General features: G+C 40.3%; 1 protein-coding gene and 1 long non-coding RNA gene across 2 annotated transcripts in view; both read left to right on the top strand.

The window, feature by feature from the left end:
• LOC118495801 overlaps nucleotides 1-16,168 on the top strand; it is a 542,497-nt gene that overhangs the window by 138,861 nt on the left and 387,468 nt on the right. The gene's annotated exons all lie outside the window — the stretch shown is intronic.
• LOC116060297 (magnesium transporter protein 1) overlaps nucleotides 1-16,168 on the top strand; it is a 28,511-nt gene that overhangs the window by 11,732 nt on the left and 611 nt on the right. Inside the window, exons 6-10 of the mRNA XM_031313800.2 lie at nucleotides 2,227-2,316; nucleotides 2,389-2,452; nucleotides 9,856-9,930; nucleotides 13,900-13,990; nucleotides 14,103-16,168. The exon at nucleotides 14,103-16,168 is cut by the window's right edge and continues 611 nt beyond it. Of these exons, the coding sequence (XP_031169660.1) occupies nucleotides 2,227-2,316; nucleotides 2,389-2,452; nucleotides 9,856-9,930; nucleotides 13,900-13,990; nucleotides 14,103-14,118 (336 nt within the window). The 3' untranslated portion in view covers nucleotides 14,119-16,168. The remainder of the gene's footprint in view (nucleotides 1-2,226; nucleotides 2,317-2,388; nucleotides 2,453-9,855; nucleotides 9,931-13,899; nucleotides 13,991-14,102) is intronic.

Here is a 16,168-nt window from a genome sequence, read left to right as displayed (position 1 = left end):
ACTAACACGTGATTGTTCTTTAAAGTAGCCTACTTGTAGAGACAATAAATCTGTGAGTCGGGCAGGCAAGAAGCTCCGGGAGACACTCCTGGTGTGGTATGGTGCGTGGCGGAGGACGGAAGAAACCACAGCACAGCCGGAATGCAGCACAGACCATCCGGTGAAAAAATCCGGGTTAACTGATGCATGTTGCTTCTTAAAGGTCCCATGGCATGAAAATTTCACTTTGAGGTTTTTAAACATTAATATGAGTTCCCCTATCCTGCCTATGGTCCCCCAGTGGCTAGAAATGGCGTTAGGTGTAAACCGAGCCCTGGGTATACTGTTCTGCCTTTGAGAAAATGAAAGCTCAGATGGGCCGATCTGGAATCTTGCTTCTTTTGAGGTCATAAGGAGCAAGGTTACCCCCCCTTTCTCTGCTTTGCCCGCCCAGAGAATTTGGCCCACCCATGAGAGAGAGACATCATGGCTTTCAAACGAGCAAAGTGGCAGTTGGTCAAGGCCACACCCCCACCCTCCACCTTGCCCCCCCAATCTCCAGCTCACAGTGGGGTCTTGGAAGGTGGACAGGCCAGACGGCAAGCCAGCTTCCCCAGCAAGCACCCGCTGGCTGTCGCGTCAGACTGTGGAGCTTCTCAAATTTGTAATTTGCCATCAATTTACGTAAAGCTTCATTCTTTTCATATTCAATTGGATATCCATAGTTGAAAAATGAAAAAAAAAGTGTCAATATTTATTTATGAATCCAACACAAAAAAAGCTAATAACTAGCTTGTTTTTCATACTTTTTATGCTCAAGTCACAAATAGGAAATGAAAAAATGGGCCACAGACAGAATTTGATATTCATTGTGTCCGATTTGTGTGACCAGAGGCCTGTACTACGAAGCAAGATTTGGCATTAACGAGGTAACTTCAGGTTCAACCCAGGGTATCTGTACCATGACGGTGGATCATGACAGGTTATTTACCGGGTTAAATCGCCGTGGTAACTTATGCTGAACACCTAACCTGCTCAGGAGCAGGTTACGTTGGAGATTAGAGATCAACTGGTGTAAAAGCACCGCCTACTGACCAATCAATACTTGATTGATAATGGCGTCACCGTTCTTAGAAGATCAGGCGGAGCTCAGTGCGCGGAGAGAGGGATGTGCTCATAAAAGTTAAAACATTTAGAGACCGACAACCCCGTTAACATTCGCTGATGGGTATGTTTTTATGAAATATATAGATTTTAATGGGAGGGAATTACATATAGGATATCGGCATCTTGAGCCGTGTGTTGCCAATGCGCACATCGGTTTGAATTATGTTTTTATATATTTTATTTGCTCTCACATCGCTTCCACTGCCAGGGTTGCAACTGAAATAATAGGCTAAAGCAATGGCAGTTTATGGAAAGCACAAGTGTAATTATGGTCAGATCTAGTGCCTGACTGATGGGGAAGATTGATAAGCGTTGTGATTTACGCATTTACAGCGTCGGCTATTTTTTTGCCAGCTTTCCTCCTGTTTTAGGAAGCAGCGATTGTATTGCGTTTTGCCTGCAAAACCGTGTCTGTGTTCTTCATATTTATGTAGAATTATAATTTGCTCTTCTTATATACAATATGCGGCTCTGGTAGATGTTTGCGATTGGTCATGGTGTGCAAACACCGCCTCTTTTATGTGAACGTGCGCTGGATTGGGAAACCCTGGGTTGATTGAACTAGTTGTTAACCACCGTCGTGACACAGCTTATGCGGGACCGCGGTTGTTTGGGTTAGTGAAGCCGGGTAACTGAAAGAAATCCAGGGCATGTTGATCTTGATTCGTAGTACAGGCCTCAGGAAGTTGCTGATTATGTTATTATTTGTGTCTTGCACATGAGTAGTTATTATTATTTTTATTTGGTTCACTTTTCCGATTGGATTCCTAATTGAATGTGAAAAGAACGTCATAGACAGATTGAGATTCTCCACTGTTTTTTGTTTTGTATTGTAGAGGGATGTGCACCTTCGAATAAACTGAGAACAGTGTTGAGAGACAAGAAGAAATACAATGAACGTGAAAGTAGTGATATTAATATCTCTGATAATCTTTTGTGAAACTGCTATATTGGGAAAAAATTATGAAAAATCTCAAAGTGCAGAGAAAATAGTAATGTCTCTCACCCCAGTTTCTAAGAAATATATCCTGGTATTTATAATGCTTTTCTTTTGTTGCTGTGTGTTTTTCTGTGTTTCAGTGCTTTGTCCTGATCATGACTTCAGGCCAGATGTGGAACCACATTAGAGGACCACCTTATGCACACAAGAACCCCAGCACTGGACAAGTTGTAAGACAGAAACACACTTTTTACCATATATCCTCATTCACAATACTATTTAACTTTTTGTGTATTTTTTAGAGTTACATCCATGGCAGCAGTCAGGCCCAGTTTGTGGCTGAGACACACATCGTCCTACTCTTCAGTATCCTTTGTGTATGCATACTCACTTTTACAGTAAGCACACACTAGATACTTGGGATTAGACCAACAATACATATATTTTTCTCTATTAACTCTTGTCAAATTGCACAGATGGAAACAAAGCCCATGCAAAACTAATTCTTAGGCGAGTTTTTATAAACAGGGTTTTTCCCTCCTTCGTTCTCAAAACAAATCCCATCCACGCAAGCACTATTTTAAGAGATCTAATATATTATACTGTATTCAGTTTCATATTTTTATTTTGTTTTTTGTTTTTTTATATATATATATTTTATTTATAGCTTTTCTGTTTAACAAACAAGAAAAAGCAGAGTAGAACATAACAAAGCAACCCGCCCATAGACAAGCAAAAAACAGACAATAACAATAAACTAACAATTAGGTAGCTAAATGAAAAAGAAAATATTGTAACAAAGTAAGTATACATTATACATGTACAAACACAGGATCAAATGAAAGAAATAAAGTAAGAGAAAGAAATGATGCTCTTCTGAGAAACAGTAAAACCAGTTGACACAGTCACCAAGTGAAAATCAGGCATTTTAGAATTTAGACATTCTTGATAGATAAGATAAAAATGGTTGCCAAATTTCGTCAAAGGTTACCGAGTTGAGGGAGACATTGTATCGTACTTTCTCCATATGTAGCAAGTTGGACATCTCTGCTAGCCAGGTCTTAAAAGAGGGGACGTCCTCGCTTTTCCACAATGTCAAAATGTTCTGTTTGGCAATAATCATGCCATATTGAACAGTCTTGCGATGTAGGTGGTGCAACATTTTTAGATGACTGGTCCTGCCGAAAACCGCTGCACATGGGTCTAGTACCATAGATATATCTATGTCTAGTACAATGTCACAGTCATAAACAATGGAGAGGCAGGTATATCTATGTCTAGTACAATGTCACAGTCATAAACAATGGAGAGGCAGGTAGAGATATCTGACCAATATCTGTTCAGCTTAGGGCAGGACCAAAAGAGGTGACCCAGGGTGCCCTCTGCAGACTTACATTTCGAACAGTATGGGGAGACAGAAGGATAGAAAGAATGTAGTTTAGTACAGGAGTAGTGAAGTCTATGGAGCACTTTGAATTGGATTAGCTGGTGTCTAGAATTTATAGAGCATTTGTGGATGTCTTTAAGATAAGAAAACCAGTTTTCATCAGTAATTATCACACCCAGGTCCCTTTCCCATGCTTCCTTCAAATTCTGTGTGAGAGTTGGGTTAAATGCTGTAAACAGGTCAACAAATTGAGACACATTTTTTGGAGTCGGGGCTGATTCATTAAAGTATAAAGTTCAATAGGGGCTGGCATTAATTCAAAATGTGGTAAATTCGTCCGGATGTAATTTCTAATCTGGAGGTAGCGAAAAAAGTGTGTAGGTGGGAGAGTGAACTTCTCCTTTAGCTGAATAACCCTCTATTTTTCAGATCTTAAAAGCAGCATCAGTGAGCGAAGGGGGGAAGGCGTGATTATAGAAAACAGGCGTGGCAGTGGAGGTTTCAGGTGAATTAAATGATTTCCTTATTTGATACCAGATTCTTAAAGAACTTTTTACCATGAAGTTATTACCTGATATGGTTGAGAGAGGTTTGGCTGAAGAGAAGAGCAGGAAGAGAGCTCTTAGAAATATCCTGCTCAATGGCAAGCCATGGTGGAGTAGAGGCAGTAATGTTACCTGGGTATGCGTCTTGCCAGTACATTAGTGCTCTAGCATTTGCAGCCCAGTAGTAGTGTCTTAAAACAGGTAAGCTGAGGCCCCCGGCAGATTTGGGCTTAGTTATATGCTTTTTAGAAATACGGTGAGCTTTAAATCCCCAAACAAATGGTAAGATAATTGAATCTAATTGCTTGAAGAATGCTTTAGGTAAAAATATAGGCAGGTTTTGGAAGAGGTAAAGGAACCTGGGGAGTGCAACCATTTTAATTGCGTTAACGCGACCTATCATTGACAAAGGTAGTAGTCTCCAGGTCTCAATGTTGCTCTTAAGTTTTTCTAGCAAGTTCAAATAATTTAATTTATAAAGAAGAGTAGGATTTTTGGGAATGACGACTCCTAGATATTTAATCTTGTCTTCAGTGATATGGAAGGGCAAGTTGTTAAGAAAATCAGGATCCATGTCTCCAACAAGAGGCATGAGTTCACTTTTCTCCCAGTTTATGGTGTAACCTGAAAATCCACCAAATGTTTTAATAAGTTCTAGCAGCGGGGGTAGGGAATTTTCGGGGTGGGACAGGAACAAAACCACATCATCCGCATATAGTGAGATGCGGTGGTCTACTCTGCCTAAGATTAATGGGGTGATAGAGAGATGATTTCTTATACTGATGGCAAGGGGTTCCATCGCAATCGCAAACAATAATGGGCTCAGAGGGCAGCCTTGACGACAGGAACGTTGTAGTGGGAAAATGGGGGACCTATTATAGTTAGTGATGACAGAGGCCGTTGGAGCAGCATATAACATTTCGACCCAGGAAGCAAAGCCATCACCTAGACCAAACTCCTTTATTACTGTTAGGACGTATCGCCATTCTATCTGGTCAAAGGCTTTCTGGGCGTCCAGCGCTAAAATAGCAATTTTAGAATCTTTGTCGTATCTGGAGTACATAATATTCATGAGCCGTCTGACATTAATAAAAGAAAATCTTCCTGGAATAAATCCTGTTTGGTCATGGTGGATTATGTTTGCGATATGTTTATTGAGTCTGTTTGCGAGTATTTTAGTGAACACCTTAAGCCTAGTAAGGCGATGGGGCGATATGAGGCGGGATCAGTCTCATCTTTATCTTTTTTCAGTATCAGGGAGATATTAGCAGAATATAAAGATTCAGGTAGATGACGAGTTACAATAGAGTGATTAAACATCCTTAACATAATTGGAGCAACTTTGTCTGAGTATGCTTTATAAAACTCAATGCTAAATCCGTCTGGGCCAGGGGTTTTCCCATTGGGGAAGGACTGTATTGCTTCTTTGACTTCCTCTAGTGTTATATTTGCATTTAGCTCTTTCTGTGCAGAAGAGCTTATTTTAGGTAGGTGAAGGGCTTGAAGGAAGTCGGATATTTGAGCGGTGTCAGCTGAGGTTTTGGAGGTGTAAAGGTCTTCATAAAACTTACGGAAGTTTTCATTTATTTCTTTTGGGCACGTGGAAACGGTTCCCGCTTTGGTTTTTATTTTGTGAATCATCCTCCTAGCCTGTAGGCCTTTGAGCTGGCGAGCCAGTAGTTTATCTGGTTTGTCAGCGATCTCAAAATGTTTTTGTTTTATCTTTAAAAGCATCAGGCTTACCTGATTGGAAAGGATAGAATTATATTTAAATTTCAGTTTCATAATATCATTTAGTTTGGTTGGCGAAGGAGTGATTCTATAATCCTGTTCAAGCTTTGAAAGTTGTGTGGTAATTTCAGTTAGCTTCTTAATACTCAATATTTCCGCGCGTAACAGCCTTGAAGGCTTCCCATATAGTTGAGTCCGTCACTTCAGAGGTGTCGTTGTGAGAAAGATAATCTGTGATTAAGCTGGATGTGTTTTGGAGAAATTGTGCGTCATTTAAAAGTAGTGGATTGAATCGCCAAGTGAATGTGGGCTTTGCACTGCCAAACGTGATTTTTAATTCGACAGGACTGTGATCAGAAATTATTATATTGTGGTATTTAGTAAAGGTTATGTCCGCAGTCAGTCTAGCGTCTGTGAGGAAATAGTCAATTCGTGTATGATTTATGTACAGGTGAAAAAAAAGAATAATCTCTGTCAGTTGGGTGTTGTAGTCTCCAGATATCAACGAGATTCATATTTCCAATTAGATTATTTAATGCGACGGAGGATCTAGAGGGGGAAACAGGACGGGTGGAGAGTCTATCAGTGAAGCAGTCCAAAATGGCGTTGTAATCTCCCACCTGCGATTAAGTGAATAGGTCTGGGATGAGATTAAAAACTCTCCTAAAAAAACCAGGATCGTCGAAGTTTGGTGCATACAAGTTTAAGAAAGTTACATGTCGTGATAATATATGGCCTGTTACAATGAGATAACGTCCATTTGGGTCAGAGATGGTTGAGACATGTTCAAATGGGATGTTTCGACGAATTAATATGGCTACACCTCTGGCCTTGGATGAAAAGGTGGACTGAAATATCTGTGATATCCAACTACATTTTAACCTCCATTGTTCCCCATGCTTTATGTGCGTTTCTTGCATAAAAATAATATCCCCAGATAAAGATCTTAAATGAGAGAAGACCTTGCCTCTTTTCAGAGTGGACCTTAAACCTCTGACATTCCAGCTGATTAATGATAGGGTGCCACATTGTGGCGAAAGATGAGGACTTTTAGTGGCCATAATTAAGGATAGTTAAGCAAAGCTGTTTTAATATATGAACTGTTACACTGGCGACGGTGCAGAATGGGAAGAGCAGGAGTGACCTAGGTAAACACAAACAGACTAAACAACAATAAATAAAAAAAATACAACAGGAAACCCACGCCTCGATCTGCTTTCTAGGTCAATTAGCTTGTGCTTCGTGGCCTTGTTGATCTCTGTCAGTTCCTCGCATCGTTTCTCCAGGACTGTAATGCGGGACTCGTGGTCAGTGGCGCAACCTTCCAGGCCAGCAATGCGAGCTGCATGGTCAGTCAGGGAAGTTTGTACTTGTTCTAGTTTCGAGTCCAGTGCGTTGAATCTAGAGTTCAAGTCCTCTTCGAGCTTTTGGATGGCCGCCAAGATAACGGTCAGTGTAGGTTGTGGGCTCGGGTAGTCCTCGGAGCTAATGCTGGCGGAGGGGTTGGAAGTTAGCTCGGTAATGCTAGTTAGCTCGGAGTTGCTAACACTGACACCTTCTTCCATAGTAGAGGCAGCTTTACCTTTAGCTTTCTTTGGGGCTGGTTTTTGGATGGCGGATTTCCCCTTTGCAGCATTTCTAGCAGAGCTGCTCATGGTTCAATATTTTCCGTGCAAGTGTAGATTTTAAATGTAATTTGAGCGAGGGTAGTGGAGCCACTCGAAAAAGCGTCTACTCCATGCGGTGCTCGACAGCGCCCCTTTTATTTTTCTCATACTGCTCATGGCTGCTGCGCCTTTAACCCTCTGTCTTAGACGCTCTGTTGGAGTGCCTGTCTCTTTGACCCCCCCCTCCCGAAAAAGTCGAGTCTGCTCGGATTGGTTAGCGTTTCTGGATCTCCGGAGTCTCTGCATCTGTGCTCTGCTGTTGCTGTCTCCGTACTCTGTAAATAACTATATAGCGGAATTTATAGAGTTTATATTCTGAAAAATCACCAATAACAGGGTTTTTCCTGGCACAGAATGGTCATATGACACATATGAAGCAGGAGGTCTGGGTGTCCTCCCCCAGGAAATTTCTGATACATTTTTATGTATGATTTTCCTTTGGCGCTGGCTAAAAACTTCTTTGGGGGGCGCCAAAACTTTCTCTATGCAGGAAAAAACCTGAATAAAGGCTTCTAAATCAAAAACTACACAATGGGACATGTTCCAGCAGGAATTTGATCCAAAATTGGGGAGAAAACAAGATCTGCAACCAAGATTACAGGTTTTTCTGACTTTAGCTTGTAACTACATGTGGCAGTGTATGTAATGTAAACGCTGCGGTAGCTTGCCTGCATGGAGCAGATAAACATATATATAGAAAACCTGCTCGGTATGACGCCGCAAGCACCATTGCACAAATTTTAGCCTCATTTGTGACGCCTTAACAAAGGAGATAATGGTGCCCACTCTGGTGTGACGAGCCAAAACCTCAATTCCCCTGTCTACATGACAACACTGAAAACGGAGTACCTACAAAATATTCACCCTGGCAGAAGTATTTCAAAAGTTTCAGAGACTTAAACGTACAATACGTAATTTTCTGCCACTTTTAATGACGTTGTGAAGTTGCATGGAATTATGTGAGTTGTAGTTTTCATTGTTAAACACCATCGCCGTTTAGAATGCATCTGTTCACAGACAAGTTTACCCATTTAAGTTTTATCACTTTAAGAATTTCGGCAGGGAGATTTTCGGCACGAACACCGGTAACTTACAGCCGCTGTTCTGACTCAAGTGCCTGGGGTCTGATATGGTCTCTTTCACGACAGTTCATTAAACTACCGTTAGCGTCCTTAGCACCTGGCGCTGGAGTTAAGTACTGGCCGGGTCTTGCTTTGCCAGACCTTCCTCCACAGCGCTGCGGAGGAGGGTCTGGCTGTCCACACAGCATTCCGGAATGGGGGAAAAACGTGCTCTGGTTTATTGGCATTTCTTTAAACCAATCGCAATCGTCATGGGCAGCACTAAGCACTGGACAAAGCCACGGTGCCGCTGCAAAATAGCCTTGGGAAGGAACTTGTCTTGGTGGAACGTGTACGTTCAAAAGTTGTTTAAGTCGTGCAACAGAAAACTCAGATTGGACAGATAATCTAGCTAGCTGTCTCAATTTACCCTGCACAGAGATCTGAGGAGCAGTGAACCATAGTCCTCATAAATCGACTGGAGTTTAAAATTCCAACACAAAGAAAGCGGAAAATAACGGACATCTGGAGCAATCCCGGAAGTGGAACGTCATGGATATAGACTAGGATTGCCCACTCTTGTCGTAAGCCCTTTTTTGGCACTACATTTTCTCAACCGTAGAACATCAACTTTTTTTTTGTTGGCTAAAATAAGTTTTGCTGGAGCCCCTGTCCATGGCAGTACATAGCTTAAGTTCTGTGTATGTAAGAATGTACTGTATATGCATGAGAGTATGCATGGATGTGCAAGTGCTTAGTAATATAATACATAATATAATAATATGTATATGAAAGTAAATAATTCAATTTTGGCCTAGGCGGCTTCTTATATCCATGCCTGGACTCCCATCTGCTTCTTCAAACTGGGAGCGTGCCGACCGCAATCTACTGTAGGTAACACACTGACTATGGATAAATATCTCCTACAACCCCACTTCAAAATATCTAAACTATTACTCTAAAGTGGCACCTGGTGGGTTGTAGCCAGGGTTGGGAGGGTTACTATGAACATGACTAATTACCTGTTAAAAAATATAGCCAGTGACGTAATCCAAGTATTAGAATTTTAAAGTAATGTAACTTGATAACTTTCCGTTACTTTTGGATTACCTCAAAAGCAAATATGGGCATAACTTGCACTGTACTGTTGCCCTTTCTGCTTTCAATACAAAAATAATAAATAATCTTCTCCCCATTTTCATAAAATGTATCTGTAACTTTTAACGAGATACGTTTTTTTTTCAAATTACATAACATTGTTCCATGTATTCCATTGTATTCCTCCCTAAGTGTTGTAGCTGTTGAATTGTAGTGGTTTGAGTAGAGTAACGCCATGCATTACATGCAGTTGTTGTCTAAACCTTGACCTTACTGTCAGATGCTGCTATTACCATGGGAATGGTGCTGCTGTGTGAGGCCGCTACCTCTGACATGGACATTGGAAAGAGGAAAAGTATGTGCACACACACACACACTGGTTATTCATTTTCCTTGGCTTTTTTCTGTGCACTCTCACGTTGTACAAATGCTTACTGCGAGTGCAATAGTAGGTCAGCACCGCAGTGCACAAGCTACTGTGGAAAGAGTAGCGGAGCAATGGAAGAGCACACATGTAAAGCAGGGCTCAAGACTAACTGTACTTTAACCTAACTTTACTAGTAGTACTTTAGCCCCTAACTAAAAAATTGTAGGGGCACAGGCAGAAAATGTAACGGCGCACACCTTAAATTGACCTGCAATGCAATTTTTTTACATTTTACCCAGTTTAACGGTCTGGTAAATGTTTTGGTAATAAATACTACAATCTGCTGACTTATTTTAGTTCAGTCACATTTTAATTGAGTGGTGCTTAACAAATGCACATTCAGAAATGTAAAAGTATTATTACTGTCAATGTAGCCTACTGTATTATTGCCTCTGCATCATACAGGCCTTCGCCTCCTCTCTATCTTTTAACACTGAAATAGCAATCATATCTAAGGTGATTAAGCTTCCATGAAAAGGGGAGTCTCTAACTATCTAACGCCCAGTGTGGGAAAGATGAGGTGATGAAGGAGCCAGAGAGAGGAGCTCACAACACTCACACAAGCACTATTTGTTTTTACGAGCTAAATGGTTATATATTTAGCAGCCTATATGTATTTTTTTTTCATAGAAACGGTCTCCGCTCTCTGCTGTTACATCTCTACCTCTCTTCCACAAGTGAGGGAGTGGTACCACAGCGTGTAGCAAATGTCAGAGCTGACATTAGCATTGATGTAAAAATGGAAATAAATCGGTGAATGCATGGCCAATTAAGTGATATCTCGCAGTTGTGGTGTTGAAATAAAACCCTGTCCTTTTGTTTATGATGACTCCACGAAAGCGAGACACACAAGTGTAGATCACAGCGTTATGCAGTTGATTAATCACTCACGGACCTTCCCCCTCTCACCCACATTGGCCAACTCTGGCAGACTCGCTCTCTTCTCTCTTTTAAACATGAAATAAAAAATGTCATCAAATTTGCAGGTTACACATCCACGAGTAGTTCAAAAAAAGTAACTAAAAAAATAGTCGCAGTCTAGAACCCTATAAAGGGAAGGTGTCGATTTATAGGAATTTGGTGAAATGCGTTGCCCTTTTTCCTCCATGTTAATCTCCAATGTAGGGGGCCAGACAAACAAATTAAAGCTGCAAGCAGTGATGTACGGGCACTGAAACCTCTGCATACATCAGGGTTAATGGTGGGACGGCGTTCCACGCGGCCGTGCGTCTGCGCGACCGTCGCAGATGAGTTCTTTTTTTTTTTTTTTTTCAGTGTGGAGTGTGCAGCGTTCAGGGCTTTCACGGGGTCTTAAAAAGTCTAAAATTTCAAAATCTAAATTTTAGGCCTTGAAACATCTTAAATTTGCCAAAGTATTTCGTTTTGTCTTAAATAATTTACAACCTGATCTCACAGAATTCCGTGAAATGAACACGGCCCCTTAAAGCGTAACTCTCGCGAAAATGCAACCTAGGGTCTTTTTGTGAATGTATCCGAGTCAAACTTTTGTTTCAAAGCATATTTAGGACGGAATCGCCACATTTAAGATTTACCGTGTTTTCGTTTTTTGGTCAAATGGCCTTTTGAATGGGAGTGCTAGGGGCACTTTTATGCTAGCCTCAAAATAGCTATTTTTAAAACACTAAGAAGGTTCGACACAACATGAAACTTTGCTCGAAGTATTGCCAGGGGCTCTACACCTTAACGAAAGCATTGACAACATTGTTTGTGTACACAGAGTTTACTAAAAAAGGTTTTGAGCAACTCACGTTAGCAGTTGTTGTTTACGCTATCCGCCATTTTCCCAGTCAAAAATAGGCGATCTTCGAATGCGAGTGAACGGACTCCATAGGAGGAAATGTCATTGTTATATGAGGCTCCTTTTTCAACTACAAGGTCAATATTGTGTTTCACTTACGTCAAAACAACGAATTATCCGTGCATTTATATGGAACTAAGCTTTTGGAGCTTTCCATCTTTACTCTCCTCCCTCAACTATTTTTGACTGGCTCGATAGACGGCGACCGGAAGAACAACAGCTACAGTGAGTTGCTCAAAACCTTTCTTTTTAGTAAACTCTGTGTACACAAACAATGTTGTCAATGCTTTTGTTAAGGTATAGAGCCCCTGGTGATACTTCGAGCAAAGTTTCATGTTGTGTCGAGCCTTCTTGGTGTTTTAAAAATAGCTATTTTGAGGCTAGCACAAAAATGCCCCTAGCACTCCCATTCAAAAGGCCATTTGACCGAAAAACAAAAATATGGTAAATCTTAAAAGTGGTGATTCCGTCCTAAATATGCTTTTAAACGAAAGTTTGACTCGGGTACATTCACAAAAAGACCCTAAGTTGCATTTTCGCGAGAGTTACGCTTTAACTTAAAATCTGTGGCAGTTTCACGGAATCCCAAAAATTTTGTGATGGGCCCACGGAAGAATTCTGTGAAATGAACACGGATCGCCGAAAATTCCGTGATGGGCCCACGGAAAGAATTCCATGAAATGAACACGGCCCTTTAAGTTAATAGTCTAGTAGCCAACTAGGTGAACCCGGAAATGTTGAGTACACCAAAGTTTTATTGCAGAAATGTGAAGTATGGGTCACCAGTATACATAAACTGCTGGATGCTAATTTGCATATGTTGAGCAATTTGCATAATTTGCGTTATTAGCTTAATCGTCCATTTTGACATATTTTGCACTCTATGGCCAATTTCTACAATATGTGACATTTTGATTTATTTAGGCAAATTTTGATTACTTTCAGGCATAATTTTAGGTTATTTTTATGGTAAACACAATAATCTTACATTTCAGAATCATGAGTGCTCTTGTGAATGTTGATGCATTGTTTTCAGGGTGTAGTGAAGCTAAATCCCCTCCTGACACTTTTGAAGATTCAAAATTGCTTTTTGGATAAACGATGAATCTCTGTTAGGCTGAATGTTATGCATTTCTGGAGGAAAAAGCAATGCGGGTATTTGACATGACTTGGATCCTGCAACTGTACGATACATATTAATGGGGTAGCTCTTTAAGACACCCAATGAGATGACATCACCTAAGCCCATCACCATGTGTGATCAACTAACTATGTACACATATACACTATATACATGCCATACAAGAAAGGCCCCGCAAGTCGCTAGGGCCATGCCCGAATGGCTGAAGGGCTGCCCAGGTTGGTCCGCAAGTCGCAAGATCCAACGAGGTGCCTGTGCACTGTCAGTCTTTTAGGTTAAAATGGAATTACAGGTTGTTGTTAGCCTAGAAATCTAGACGCACCCTAGCAGCAGCAAATTTAATTTGCAGCCAGGGGGGGTCTAGGCGACTCTCCGTTGGCTTGCGAGCTGGAAAAACCAAACTCTGGTCAGGCCAATCACATCGTGTATAGAGTCGGTAGGCGGGCTTATGGCTGCTGCTGCTGCTGGGAACAGCGGTCTTCTGGAAGACTTGGAGTTAAGCTTTTCTTTGAGCAAAGAACGGCACTGAAATTCTTAAAAAAGGAAGATGTGTTCGGAGTTTTGCCGACCGGATACAGCAAAAGTTTAATCTATCAACTAGCTCCACTACCTTCTTCGTTGCTCTGCCTGGTTGTAGCACTATCCTATTATATTTTCAGCCCTTGAAATCACTTCAGTTTTACAGCCTGAAAATCACATTTTGGCTGTTTATAGCATTATCTCTTTTAATGTGATAAAAACACTAAATAATAATTTTGACTATGTATTGGTATGTAATTTACGGTGGTGTAAGGTCCTGGAAAAAGCTTTAAAATGGACCTTGAAAGTGCTAGAAAAGTGCTTGAATTTGACCTCGGAAAAGGTGTACGAACCCTGTGCTTCGAGTAGTTAGTGTGTGTGTGTGTGTGTGTGTGTGTGTGTGTGTGTGTGGTGTCAGTTATGTGTGTAGCAGGTATTGGTCTGGTGATGCTGTTCTTTAGCTGGCTGCTGTCCATTTTCAGAGCAAAGTACCATGGATACCCATACAGGTAAAGACAGAGAGAGACACATCATAACTGTTAATCTTGTTTTACCTTTTGCCATTGGCTGAGGTAATACCTTGTTTTCTGTTGGCTAAAATTCCCCTTGTCTCTGGTGCAGCTTCCTGATGGGTTAGAGCTGACCCCTCCAACTTCACATCAAGTATGAACAGGAAGTTCCCCAAAGTGCTGTCAACAAGCAGGGTGCTGTCCATGACAATGCCACATTTCTGTTTGCTAAGCCATAGCTTGTCTTCTAATCTGTTGAGCCAAAAGTTTGTGTCAACACACATACATACACACACACTGTGCCTTTTATAAAGACTTGGCAAGCAAACAACAGAGCCATCACTAGTATGCATTCTAAACTGTCTTGTGCCAAAATGTGTTTTCTAGATTCAAATTTGGGAATAGTTTTTCAGTCCAACTCCTAGTGGACACAAGTTTCACTTTGTATCTTTATTTTTTAAACAGGCCATTAAATCTGTTGTTTGTTTGTTGCTGAACTTGAACCAGAATATGTGATTTTTGAAGAACAAATTGCAAAGTTCAGGCATCCAGAGTTTCTGGAAATAAGTCATTTTAGTAACATCTTATACGGGTCTTGTAATATCTTAATAATGTCCTAGGAAGTTTTCTGGAAAGAACAATACAATTTGGTACTAAATGTAGGTAAACTTGTGACAATTTTCTGTAATAGATAAACACTAAACAACAATAAACAGATTTAAACCGGTCCTCTATACGTAGAAAAAAATAGGCTTGGTCAGAGTTGAAAAGCAATTGTTGATTGCAGATATCCATTTATACCCAATTAAATATGTATTTATTACTGGAAAAAGAATTCTCGATATATGTTGAATTGTATGCTTGCCTGTGATTATACAACCACAGGCAAACCCATATTTTACATGTTTTCATGTTCAGCTGAGCTGTGCTCTGAATACATGACAAGGTTATACCATATGTCATTGATAATCATATATACCAATTGAACACTGTCCATTTTTATATTGTTTAATGGGTCCAAATTAAATTTTTCTTTCTAGGACCCTTACTAGGTATCTACAGTTCAGTTTCAGTTTGTTTTTTGGCGGTGATTGGCTAGTTACATCATTGCAACGTGACACAGGTGAGGAAAAAAATGGGACACGGTTCTATTTTCCACTTGAAAGCAGGAGTTAATTTCACTTAAATATTCTGAATCATGAATTAAGCAACTATTGTGTGCATGGTTGAATTAACTGTGAAATTAGTCCCGGGGCAAAAATGAGCTGATTAGTCCTCATTAACACCCATTGCCCTTGACTGAATATGCAGTGTGAACCATGCAGTTTGGTAACTTGATTAAACACATTAACATAAACTGTGTACCAGTGAAGGTGTTAAATCTAATGCCACATTTGCATTAATTTGTCAGAATACTTAGTTTCCCATGTACGTAGATTAAGAACTTGTTTCCGCACATCCAATCAAATGGCCTTTATTTTAAAATATATTTTTATAAAGGAGTAATGTCAGTGTCTACACGACACAAGAGCCCCAGACTTTTGAACAACAACCACATTAGCTTTCCTGTTAAAGTTCCTTCTAATCTAATTTACCAACCTGAACACACATCTTGTTCTGCGAGCCAACTAAAACATTCACCAGGGGCAATGCAGTTTGTAGGTATTTAACCAATTTACCAAACCAAAGGTATTGAAAAAAAGTGATTTGATAGTAACAAAGTAGCAATACTTCTAACCAATGGTCATTACATAGTTATATAAATGCTGTCATGTTATCAAGTAATCCTTTGTTTCAGTATTGATTAAACTGAGGTTATCATTTAAAGAAAAGGTTTTAAATGCAGATTTTTACTGGGTAAAATGCTTGCAGAGCCTGCAGCTTCACCCACTCTGCTCCTCTATAAGCTATATGTGCCTTAACACTGCCGAGCCGCTGGGGTGTCTGATGACATGTCGAATTAACTGAATAAAGAATGATAAATCCAGTGATTAACTGTGAGGTGATTTTAATAAATCTTAGGGCAGTCTGAACTGGAAGCATTTCAATTATTCATCACTACTCCCACTCAGTGATGGTTAGTGTAGGGTGTAAAAAAAGTAGCACTTTACAGGATTCAAATTAATGACTACTACGTGGTAGATGCTCATGTAACATTTATTTAATTTTTCTTTCTTC

Source organism: Sander lucioperca, chromosome 1, assembly GCF_008315115.2.
Source record: "Sander lucioperca isolate FBNREF2018 chromosome 1, SLUC_FBN_1.2, whole genome shotgun sequence".
Lineage (NCBI taxonomy): Eukaryota > Metazoa > Chordata > Actinopteri > Perciformes > Percidae > Sander > Sander lucioperca.
The sequence above is the reverse complement of the archived record's forward strand: the minus strand, read 5'-3'. Positions and strand labels throughout refer to the sequence as shown.